Raw genomic sequence first — 11,522 nt, 5'->3', positions numbered from 1 at the left:
CAAACCAGGAAGTTGCGGTGGAGAGTAGACAAAAAAGGAAGTTGCAACGACACCTGTTGCCGATAACGCTGTAAGATATTAAAGCATTATAAACAACAGGATCTATGTGAAAGTAGAGCCAAACTTATAATGTTGGAAACATTATTTCAAGGAAATGTTTAGGAACATTGTTTTCATTGTTTTTCTTTTCAGGTTATCAATAAATGGCTGTTTTGTTGTGTAATAATGGATTTTCATGTTAGCATATGATTGGAGGAAATTGGAATAAACAAACTGGACTGGACTTTGCTCTGTCCCATTTATGAAGGGACACAAATGTTTCAGGTTTGGAAAGGTTTTGGAGGGAGTTGTTTTTCAAACCACTTCGTGTGTGCACCATGTTGCTTTGGAAATGCACAAATGTCTTTTCTTTCCTCGTTTTCTCCTGCTGTTCACTTAAGGACGTGAATCCTGTGGAAAATACAGAGATGCCAGCAATCTCAAAATATTTCAACACGAAATTTCAGGCAGTGACCAGAGATGAGGAGGGTCACGGAGAAGATCGCAGACCGGCTCATATTCCCCTACAGCAGGGGTGTCCAAACTTTTTGCAGCTAGGGCCAATTGTGATAAAGTAAAGATGCCCGGGGGCCAATAGTTTCTTTAGACATTTTTTAAACCACTAAAGTTACATGAAAATACACTGTTGTAAAACAATTTATTTTTACTGTCACAATTACTTTTATTTTTTAAATGACAATGTAACCACATATAATATAATCAAGTCTGCCTTTCATTCAGTCAGATAACAATTAAAAAGCTGTATATAGAATACCTTACATTTCTATGAGTTACATAACATTGCAATTAACCTGTTTTGCACTGAATACCTTTTCAAGATAATATCAATAAAGTGCAACCTGTGTAAAATTAAACAAAATAAGATCAAATATTTGGGCATAAAGAGTTTACTGAGTGTTAGTGACACTGCATATCTTTTCAAAATAACAATAACGTGCAACCTTTGAAAAACAAAACAAGTGCAGATATGTTTGAGTCATCACGTTTTACTCTGTGTGATGAAATGGGCTTTCCACTACACCTCTTTTTAAAACGGGGTTGCAGGCTTGATACGGCCACTCTCCATAAAGCTCAATGTTGAGCTCTTGTTTTGAAGGGCAACAGCTGGAACGCTGAGAGGTAACACCTGGCAAGTCTCCAAGAATCTCGTCTGTCGCGCAGCGTCGTAACGTACACATTTACACGAAAGTCGTCGACAGGCATTTCGCTCTTTATTTATTAATGACTTAGTTTTATGTCCGTGTAGTTTGTAATATGTGAAGTTCTCAAACAAGGTCTTGAAATAAAATAATCTGCATTTCCCCTCGCGCCCCACCTGGTCTCTGCTCTTGAACCCGGAGCAGAGAGCGACTCTGAGACGACTTGTCTTCACCACCGTGGGAACGCAGAGGTGTCGGTTTGCTGTTCCCGCGACATATTGGACGCTCTCTGCCGGCTGGTTGGAGCGCGCTCACCTGTATGTGCGCACCTGTCTGTGCGCATGGGGGCGGAGCTCCGCCGCGATACCGAGAGCCAGGAGAAGTGTGAACGCCACCAGTAGAGACAGAAATGACATGCCGCTGTGTCGATACGATCAATAATATACGACCGTTTAGTTGAATAAAACAACCTGACATTACTTATGTTGTAATCTGGTGCTATAGAGAACATGTCAGTGGGGCGGACCCCCACCCTGTTCTCATGGTAGGGGAAACACTAGTAATTCCCACCGCTCCTGAAAGCGGCGGCCCTCACTGTCAACTTTCTCCTTTTTTTGCCGTCGCCATGGCAAATAGGTTTCGAGAAGGGTTCACGCCACGGATGAAGAGCCAGATACATTAGAAAGGAGGAATTACGTCTTTCAAGTTTGTATGATATATTTATTCTGACAGATCTGGCGGGCCAGAAATAACACATTATATGACCGATGTCGCGGGCCGTATGAAATCTGACTTTGGACACCCCTGCCCTACAGTGACATCACACAAGATCATTTCAACTGAAGCATTACCTTTGTGTGTGTGTGCTGTGTGTCTTTGAGCCTTTATCATGCTCATGCTCACAGTGGTCCAATACACTGGGTTTCTTAAATGACTAATGCAGACTGTATGTTCTTTAAATGGGACCCAGGTCTAGTACAGCTGTATGAAATAAGTAATTCTTCAGCAAATTTGCCTTTAATCCAAGCCTTGTAAATGTAGGACATTTAATCTGTGATTTAAGAAGCAAGTACACATCAAATAAAAAAAAAAAAGTAAAGTATAGACAGTGTTATGGAGGATATATGTAGAACATCTCAGTGACCGTGAGTCACACCATGGGAGCTACGTGGTGAGGCCTCGGCACCAGCCTTATCATTCGTGACCTTGATTTAGTAAAAGTGGGATAACGAAGTGACTATCAAGGTGTTTAATTTGTAAGATTAAGACAAACTACTTTCTGATCAACTGTACTGTTCTTGCCGTGTACTTAATTCTTGTTACCTTCGCATTGAAAATGCCGGAAGGTTATGTTTTGATCGCCGTGTATTTATTTATTTATTTATTTATTTATTTGTATGCGTGTTATTCGCAAATCTCAAAAAGTATTGAACCGAATCGCATGAAATTTGGTGGGATGATTGTTTATTATCCGGGGACCAGTTGATTAGATTTTGGGATCGATCGGGTCAAAGGTCAAAGGTCATGAACAGGTCAAAATCTTTCGCAGAACTCACAAAGTATTGAACCGAATCGCATGAAATTTGGTGGGATGATTGTTTATTATCCGGGGACCAGTTGATTAGATTTTGGGATCGATCGGGTCAAAGGTCAAAGGTCATGAATAGGTCAAAATCTTTCGCAGAACTCAAAAAGTATTGAACCGAATCGCATGAAATTTGGTGGGATGATTGTTTATTATCCGGGGACCAGTTGATTAGATTTTGGGATCGATCGGGTCAAAGGTCAAAGGTCATGAACAGGTCAAAATCTTTCGCAGAACTCAAAAGTATTGAACCGAATCGCATGAAATTTGGTGGGATGATTGTTTATTATCCGGGGACCAGTTTATTAGATTTTGGGATCGATCGGGTCAAAGGTCATGAACAGGTCAAAATCTTCGCAGAACTCAAAAAGTATTGAACCGAATCGCATGAAATTTGGTGGGATGATTGTTTATTATCCGGGGACCAGTTGACTAGATTTTGGGATCGATCGGGTCATAGGTCAAGGTCAAAGGTCATGAACAGGTCAAAATGTTCTTGAATCGCATGAAATTTGGTGAGATGATTGGTTATTATCCGGGGACCATTTGATTAGATTTTGGGATCAATCGGGTCAAAGGTCAAGGTCATGGAAAGGTCAAACTCTTTTTTTACCATAGCACGATACATTTTTGTCCAATTGGCATGCAACTAATGCCAAAATGTTCATAATTCAATGCCCAATCTTGTGATATGCGAAGGTATGCGCTCTACCGAGTGCCCATTCTAGTTTATCCTATATTTTGAAGGAGGTCACTTATCACATATCTTTAAACGACTGCATTCCATTCCTTCTTTAACCACTTAACATTTGATACCCGCCTCTCTCCTCCAGATATGACGAATGCTGCATTTTATCTGTGTGCTTATGAATTCGCAATCAAGGCAGTGAACTCCCCCTGGTGTCAACTCTTCGATGAGGACGACGCTAAGGTAGGAGTAATGCATGCTCAACTGTATGTTGATTGAATGTGGCAGCAGCAACTGGCTCGTCTCAAGTTAATTATTTATTTTTTTCACTTACATTTTGTATTCGTTTCGTTTAATATAAACATAATAAAACAAGTACAAAAATGTCAAAGATAAATATAAACATATATATATATACACACACATATAAATACACATACACCCACACCCACATACACACACATACATACATATACATATATACTAGTGCTGTGAAAAATAACGCGTTAACTCAGTTAATCCAATTACAGGTTTAACTAGTTTTTTTTTTTTTTACGCATTTAACGCATGCGCAGAATGAGCTTCCAATCCGTCTGTTGTTGGTCGTTGGGACGAAAAAAAAGTCACTTGCAAAATGAGCTTCCAATACACCACTTCAATCTGAACTCTGTCCGCTCTCATGCAGACGGTCTGTTCATCGGTAATGATCCTTCCGCAGGTTCACCTCCGGAAACCTTGTTACGACTTTTACTTCCTGTAGATCAGGGTCTCAACACGTCGATCGCGACCTGCCAGTCGATCGCGGCGTAGTGTCGGTAGATCGCATGACATTAAAGAGATTGGCCCGCCCCTGACATGTTCTCTATAGCACGTCTTTGTTCTTTTATTAAACTAAACGTCTGTTGTTGATCGTATCTCCACAGCAGCATGTCATTTCTGTCTCTTCGCGTTGCGTTAACACTTATCGATCTCCGTCTGGCGCGCCACAGAGCTCCGTGCGCGCGCATCGGGACCGAGCAAAAAAAGTCACTTGTCAATCTGTCCACCTTTAGATTGTATCATGGTGAAGTTAATGGTTGACAAACAAGAGTAAAATGCTCTGTTTACCCCTCCTGTTACCTTTACATTTACTAACATATTTTACCCTCGGGGTCAATTTGACCCCAGCAATTAAAACCTCCAGAAAATTATTAGAATTAATATTGCTTCCCAAGTTTAAGTGTGAGGTACTTTATGTTTGTTTGTTGATGACCTAAATAGCCCTTTAAATAAATAAAAAAGTTGATATTTCTGATATGTTTGACACAGTGAAAAACAGCCTGGGGTCAAATTGACCCCAAAGAACACCGACATTAAACATTGAATGGGATCAAATTGACCCGAAAGGTAACAGGAGGGTTAAACATTCTGTTTAGGATGAAGATGTATTAATGTTCCATATGGAAGAAAACTGCTAAATAACTGCTGAGTTGCAGCACCATTGTATAGTATAGAAGAATGTATAAATGTATATATCCGTCTTTTGTCATAAATCTCTATGTTCTCACAAAATATACCGAGAATATCGGTAATATGTGATTAATCATGATTAATCCACAAAAACCTGTGATTAACCCGATTAAAAATTTTAATCGTTTCACAGCCCTAATATATACACATACATATGCACACGCATACATACCCACATACATACAAATATACCCCCGACCCCCCCAAAAAATAAAAAAAATAAAAAACAACAAAAAGACAACAACAACAACCAAAATCAACCCCGGAACCCCCTTAATTATCTTTTACCTGTAAGTGTGTATACACCACCCTGCATCTATATTTTGCATTTCCCTCAAAACACAAATCTGACCCCTGAGTATTTGACCCCTCCTCTAATTTGTAATAAAAGCCATCAGACTTTTCCATGCTTGGTCAGTTTGGCTTGAACTGTTCTTCACCCTGGCAATCATACTTTCAAAAGCTGGTTATAGTGTTTAAAGTTAATTTATTATTGAGACATTTACTTGTTCCTCCACTCGGTCGGCCTTTGTCACAGGCTTTTGTCACAGTCGTAAAAGCACAGGTGCTGCTAATGACATTAACGATGGCTCTGATGTATTACAGTGTTGCAATAAGACATGCCTGACAATAACAGGACTCTGAGACTGCAGCAGTTAAAAGGAACTCAGCAGTCATCAATTTTCTATTCACGTCTGTGCTTTCACGACTACAAATGTATTTATTTCCAGAGCTCTTCATCCAACAGGATGTTTTCCTACTCAAGCAAATACTGAACAAATGCATCACAACCAATTCCCCTGACCTTATCGAGGAAAAAGAAACACAGAGTGTAAGAGTTATATATAGGTTTAAAACAAAGTGGCAGTGATGCACTCCAGCTGATCAGATGGGCACTTTAAGCGGGCCAGAAGAGCACTTATAGGTCAACCAGGGGCACAACAAATAAACCATTGAAGCCAACACAAAGCAAACAGCCATGTCTAATTTAGTATGGAGGTACACAGCACCCTCAACTGGATTACAGGTGCACATTTGCTTAAATTATAACATTATTGTTTGTAACTGTCATTTTTTTAATACGAAATGAGTAAAAGAAAAACATTAGACAAATAATTTAGATATCATATTTTTGCTTCTTTCTAAAGAGTATCCAATTAAAAAAATAAAAGTGAGTGCATGCCTTCTCAGTTTAGTCACACCATTCATTCACTGACAACCATATGCAAATAAGAAATTGTGTTTTGTGTCTTCAAGTTGACTTTAACACTCATGCAGCTTGAAATATTATCTCACAGAACGCAAACATTGCTATTTTGGGAAATACTTTGGACAAACTCTTTGTGTAAAGGCCACCCACACACACGCTACATGTGAACTACCTGCACCAACAGGTCATGGATTATACAAGTGACCTGAGGGAATTCTGGACAAGAGGCTATGGTTATGATATCAACAGAAAGTCGAGCTGCATTCTCTTCCATGATGTGTTCAACCGGCTGAACGAAGCCGCCAACGAGAGCAAGTAAGTGACCTTGAAATGACTTTCGCCATCAGTACAATTTAGGGTTATATTTGTTAAAGATTTTGTTGTAAACCTTCAGTGGAATAGATGAAATATCACCATCTCTTTATGCTTGTCCCCTAAATGTGGTTGCTTCGCTGTTGTCAAATGTTAAGTACTCATAGACTAGTCGGTGTTCTCTCCTTTAGATACAACTATGGAGGTTTTATGCAGATATAGGTGGGAAAATATACTTGTCTATCAACCCAAACGTCAAATATAATGCTCCTACTGTCACGGTGGGATTAGGGTGGACCCAAATGCACGACTCAGGAGCCAATAATGCAAATATAGATCGTTTACTGAGAGCGTCGTCTGGAACGGAACAGACAGACTAATCAACACACTGTGGAAGGCTCGAGGGCTCGGTCGGAAACACAAGACAATCTAGTCGGCAGACGGGGACCGGGGATTCTTTAGCTAAACGGCCCTAAACAGCTTCCCATTCATTCTCTATGGCGGTGTCTAAAATCGCCGATGTAATATATCTCTGGCCACTCGCAGCTCAGTGGCGCTGTTTTCAGAGTGAAGCTCCTCCCGCTCCTCCCGCTCCTCCGTCTCATTCGGTCTCTGCTGTGAGAAGGACAGACTGCACGTACGGAGCTCTCCACCGTTGCATCCAACAGTAAGTCGTTCTAACTTATTACAATGAACTAACATGTAATGATAATTTGTCTTGACAGTCTCTTGTTCGCGCTGTAAAGTTGGTTGTGTTTTTTCAGTTTGGTTTCTCTGTGTATGTGACTTTCTTGCGCTGTTGAAACGGGAAGTTAACGCGACATCATTAAATAAATAATGCTGTCGGAATGACCATATCAATACAGTGGATATGACGTTACATGACCATATCAATACTGTGGATATTACGTTACATACACGCTGTGGAGGAACGGTAAACTCCAAACAGGGAGTCACGGAGTTTCTCTTTTTATTGACTCCCGTAACTTCACACGCACTTCTCCTCGGTTAACGTTACTGATGAAGTTTTACTTTAACATATCACGTATATTAACTGCTCCACATGTATTACACTCAACTAATAAAGGTGTAATTATAGATTAAACGACCAGCAGCATATTAAAACAGAAGTGAGTAATTGTAACTTTTACTTGTATTTATTTTTTAATGCAGGACCACCATGTGGTGGTATTAATATTTCTATTTTTACTGAAGTAGAAGTTCTGTATACTTTCTCCACCACTGTTAAAACAGAGAACAGCAGAATGTGATACGGTGTTTATATAAAAGTATACTCATAGTCTGATGCAGATATTTTTGGGATGGTCACAAGGGAATGGAGATCATTTCTTGATAAGACCCTTCACACTTCATTGTTACTTGAGTCACATGACTGTAAGTGGGGGGGAGTTCACCTCCATGTACTTTTCCACGAGATGTTCAGGGCACAGGAGATGGGGGGGGGGGGGGGGGGGGGTAGCCTGCCTGCCTGCCTGCCATTGACATGTAAATAGTGTGCCTCAACAAAGGACTTAAGGTTCAGAAACTATATTGTTTGGAAACAATGCCTGTCGATAGCGTATTAATATACTTACTAATATACTCTACTCTTTTTCATAACAGGAGAGATGAGCAGACATGTGTTTTACCCTGGGAGAATGGCTGTTTCATTCCATCAGGGACCACAGGGATTTCTCCGCCAGGATCCCAGCGACGCAGCCAAAGTCCTGAAAGACAACCCGTCTCTGCAGGACAAGTCTGCAGCTGGTCAGGCAGAACGCACTGACTGTGGTCCGCCAGAGAGGAGGAGACGCTTCAGATACAACCCAGGTGTCTGGAGATTACATCCTGCAGTTTGGGAAGTACAAGGGGAAGTCCTTCCGCCGGCTTCTGGAGAATGACATTGGATACACCATCTACCTCATCAGGAACCAGCAAAGAGAGGAAGCTGCAGGAGTGTCCATGGCAGCGGGGCATAACAAGGACAGCCTTCTGTCCTTTATCAACTATTCCCTCATGTTTCGATAAATCCAGTCTCTCCTCAACTATGAGGAACACAAGCCAGTTGTGACAGCAGCAGCATCGGAGGATGACCAGCTGGTGGGTTTTGGGACTCGTGCCTACAGCACCTGGCGAGAGGTCTGGGAGAGCAGGGAGGACGGCTATGCATCCTTCATCCTGAAGAAGAAGAACTGCACTGCAGGCACAAAGATGCATAAGCTACAACTCTACCTGAAGAAGAAGCTGCAGCCACCCACTGTCTCACCTGTGATGTCACACGCCTCACATGCTCCTGCTGAAGCCATTGGTGAGTCTGGTGTCTTGTCAGGGATCTACATACAAGTCATACAAGCGCAAATGCAAGAAGATATTTCTTTCTTTCTTTCTAACTTGTTTGTTTGCATCACAGTGATGGATGAAGATGAAGAGCTGGAGAGGATGATGCTGAGCATCTCTCCTTCAAAGCAACATGTGCAGAGCTGTGAGTATACATGTGCTCTCTTTTATTTCTTTGTTTCCCCTCCCTGAAGATTCACAATCGTTTACAGTTCAGACGATTTGCTATTAATCCTGTATTCTATTCAGCATATTTGATATTGTTTTGTGTGTGCTTTATAGCTGTTTCTGCATCTTCGTCATCCTCCTCATCTGCCAGACGACGAGAAAGAGGTCTTTAACCCAGAGCACCGTGCTGCCGACCGACACAACTGGGACCATGAGTTCCTCTCCCACATGCAGCAGGACTTGTCTGGTGTCGACCGTGTTCTGGTCGTGTTTGTCTTTTGGTGTTCCGCCTGGTGTCCTCGTGACGATGAATGGACTCCGGTCCTGATGAGGGTACGTATCCATCTTTGTTTTCTGATGTGCATGACAAGAAACTGCTGTGCTCCTAACACCTGTTGGCATGTGTTTGCTGTGTGTTTGAAGTCAAGGTGCTTCCCCTGCCTAGGTGACATAGTGATGACTGGCTCCTGAATATTAACCCATTGCAACATGAACACATGTGTATGAATGAAATATACTCTGTATGTAATAATGTTAGAAACAGTCTGATTGGATTTGGCTGAACAAAGCAGGTGAAGTAAAGATATATTCTGCCTTTACTAACAGCAGTTTTTGTGTACTGTCAAAGTATAAATAACAAACAAAGGTTTTTCCGTTGCAGTACCATCTGCTACACAGGCAGCACCAGCCAAGGCTCAGGGTCCACCAGGAGATGGTAAATGGATCAACATTGTGCACATTCACTGAAACATGATCTGTCCTGAGTCCACTGTGCAAGAAGTGATTCTTGTTGTTTGATCCTTCTCTCTCGCAGCTCCTGCATCTCCATCTGTGAAGAGAGCTGAGCCCGTTCCCCAGGAGCTCGTGTGTCTGATGCCAGAAGCAGCACGTCACCCGTCAGCAGAGCCGACTGTCACACTTGCTGGTGTGTAGTACTTTACCTTTAGTTGCATCCTACACATGTAGTGCACATCAAAGCCGTTGTTTATTCTTTAAAAACGTTATGGTTGTATTCTAGATACTGGTGCAGCTCGCTGAGTTTCACCAACTACAGCGTAGATGTCATGTTACATTCTGGCTTCATCTTGTCAACAATAATAATAATAACATGTTCAATGTTCTCTAGTGTCAGAGGCGCTCCTGATTTCTCCTGAGACGTCTGTAGAGCCCGGTCAACTGCCAACTCCACAGAGAGGGCAAAGTCAGTATTTTAATGCTTTTATTTTATTTAGTTGTGTACATTTTAAAAAGATGAAATAAAGTCACACCTAAAATCATACTCATTTCATCTTTATTCTCATCTGACCAGGTGAGCCATTCCCCAGGCCAATAGCCGTCCCCACCGGTCCTCCTCCACAGCTTCCTGGCTGCCACCATGACGTCAGCCAGCTGACCTGTTCACAGCAGCAGAGGATCTGATGAAGACGAGCTGGAAGCTATGGGTTGCTTCTGTGGGATGGGACTGAAGCAGGGCCCAAACAGCCCTCACATTCACACCGGGTTCCCTGGGGTAGCAGGGAAGTACGTTTATTGTCCTGCCAAAGTACTTTCCCTGTACAGAGACCAGGGCATGGAGAAGGAGATGACGTGGAGAGAGTTCCAGGCGTCTGCCTTCTATGAGACGGGAAAAACAGATGGGCCGTTGACAAGAGCAAATAAGAGAGATGAGCAGTGTTTTGTCATGTATATATCTTTTCTTATTTTAATAATTACATTCTTTTATTATATAAATTACATTTGTTTTTATTGTTTTTATTGTTTGTGTGACCTTGCACTATGGGCTGTTTGTTCAATATTTACTGTCCCTGTTGTGAATAAATATATTTCATGGACTAATGTCTCCATGTGTCATTAATATATGAATCATTATAGTGAACAGTAAAGACATATTTAATTTAAGTAATTGCAATTCAAATGTTTATGAGAAGAAAACTGTAATATGTTACATATAGGTTATAAATAAATAAGTCAAGTACTGATATAATCTGTCTGCCACTGGGATAAAGTGACACTCCAAAAATAGCAAAGTAGGAAACACTTTTCTTGATAAACAGCGTCCAAACGTGGCTTTTCAGGACATTGGACAGCGTAGATAATACTGCAATTTCATTGGCTGTCAGTGAATTCCCACTATCCACGTCTTGCCGTATTGAGAGGGCCGTGGGTTCAATTCCCGGTCGAGGCGGTCCTTCTGTGTGGAGTTTGCATGTTCTCAATGTGGCAGCGTGGGTTTCCTCTGGGTTTTGCTGACATGTGACTTTATTTATTTCTTTCAATAAAAATAACTAATATAGAAAATGTATCATTAATTTACAATAACACTTTTCTTATGAAGAAAAATAAATTCACATTTGTGATTGGCTTTCTGGGACCGTCAATGTTATGCTGTTCAATAATATATGTCTTTCTTTTTTAAATGGAATATCTTCAAGTGTTTACCACTAAGTTGATTCGTAACATCTAAATGTATTGAATCAATAGAAGGAGAGAAAAGTTGGGCGTAAAATGTTTTTT

At 41.2% G+C, this 11,522-nt stretch overlaps 1 protein-coding gene across 5 annotated transcripts; it reads left to right on the top strand.

Moving 5' to 3' along the window:
* Positions 1-3,654: 3,654 nt before the first annotated feature.
* LOC130207087 (mitogen-activated protein kinase 7-like) lies at positions 3,655-10,840 on the top strand. 5 transcript variants are annotated; one of them, XR_008834232.1, is made up of 8 exons: positions 3,655-3,715; positions 6,376-7,170; positions 8,127-8,811; positions 8,914-8,985; positions 9,123-9,341; positions 9,670-9,933; positions 10,135-10,209; positions 10,318-10,840. XR_008834232.1 is itself a non-coding variant. In XM_056435515.1 (8 exons), exons 4-8 carry the CDS (start codon positions 9,320-9,322, stop codon positions 10,425-10,427), a joined length of 372 nt encoding a protein of 123 aa, XP_056291490.1. In that variant the 5' UTR covers positions 6,967-7,170; positions 8,127-8,811; positions 8,914-8,985; positions 9,123-9,319; the 3' UTR covers positions 10,428-10,840. The 5 variants fall into 5 exon arrangements, 1 of the variants encoding a protein (XP_056291490.1); XR_008834231.1 differs by having other exon boundaries at positions 3,657-3,715; positions 9,123-9,723; positions 9,823-9,933; XM_056435515.1 differs by lacking the exon at positions 3,655-3,715 and having other exon boundaries at positions 6,967-7,170; positions 9,670-9,723; positions 9,823-9,933.
* Positions 10,841-11,522: the final 682 nt, after the last annotated feature.

This window comes from Pseudoliparis swirei, chromosome 17 (assembly GCF_029220125.1).
Source record: "Pseudoliparis swirei isolate HS2019 ecotype Mariana Trench chromosome 17, NWPU_hadal_v1, whole genome shotgun sequence".
Classification (NCBI taxonomy): domain Eukaryota; kingdom Metazoa; phylum Chordata; class Actinopteri; order Perciformes; family Liparidae; genus Pseudoliparis; species Pseudoliparis swirei.
Note: the sequence above shows the minus strand (reverse complement) of the source record. Positions and strands in the feature narration are given on the sequence as shown.

Coding starts and splice junctions, on each gene's coding strand:
- LOC130207087 (XM_056435515.1), top strand. CDS start 9,320: ATGGACTCCGGTCCTGATGAGG. Junction 9,724..9,822: donor TCAGGGTCCACCAGGAGATG/GTAAATGGATCA, acceptor TCTCTCTCGCAG/CTCCTGCATCTCCATCTGTG. Junction 10,210..10,317: donor AACTCCACAGAGAGGGCAAA/GTCAGTATTTTA, acceptor TCATCTGACCAG/GTGAGCCATTCCCCAGGCCA.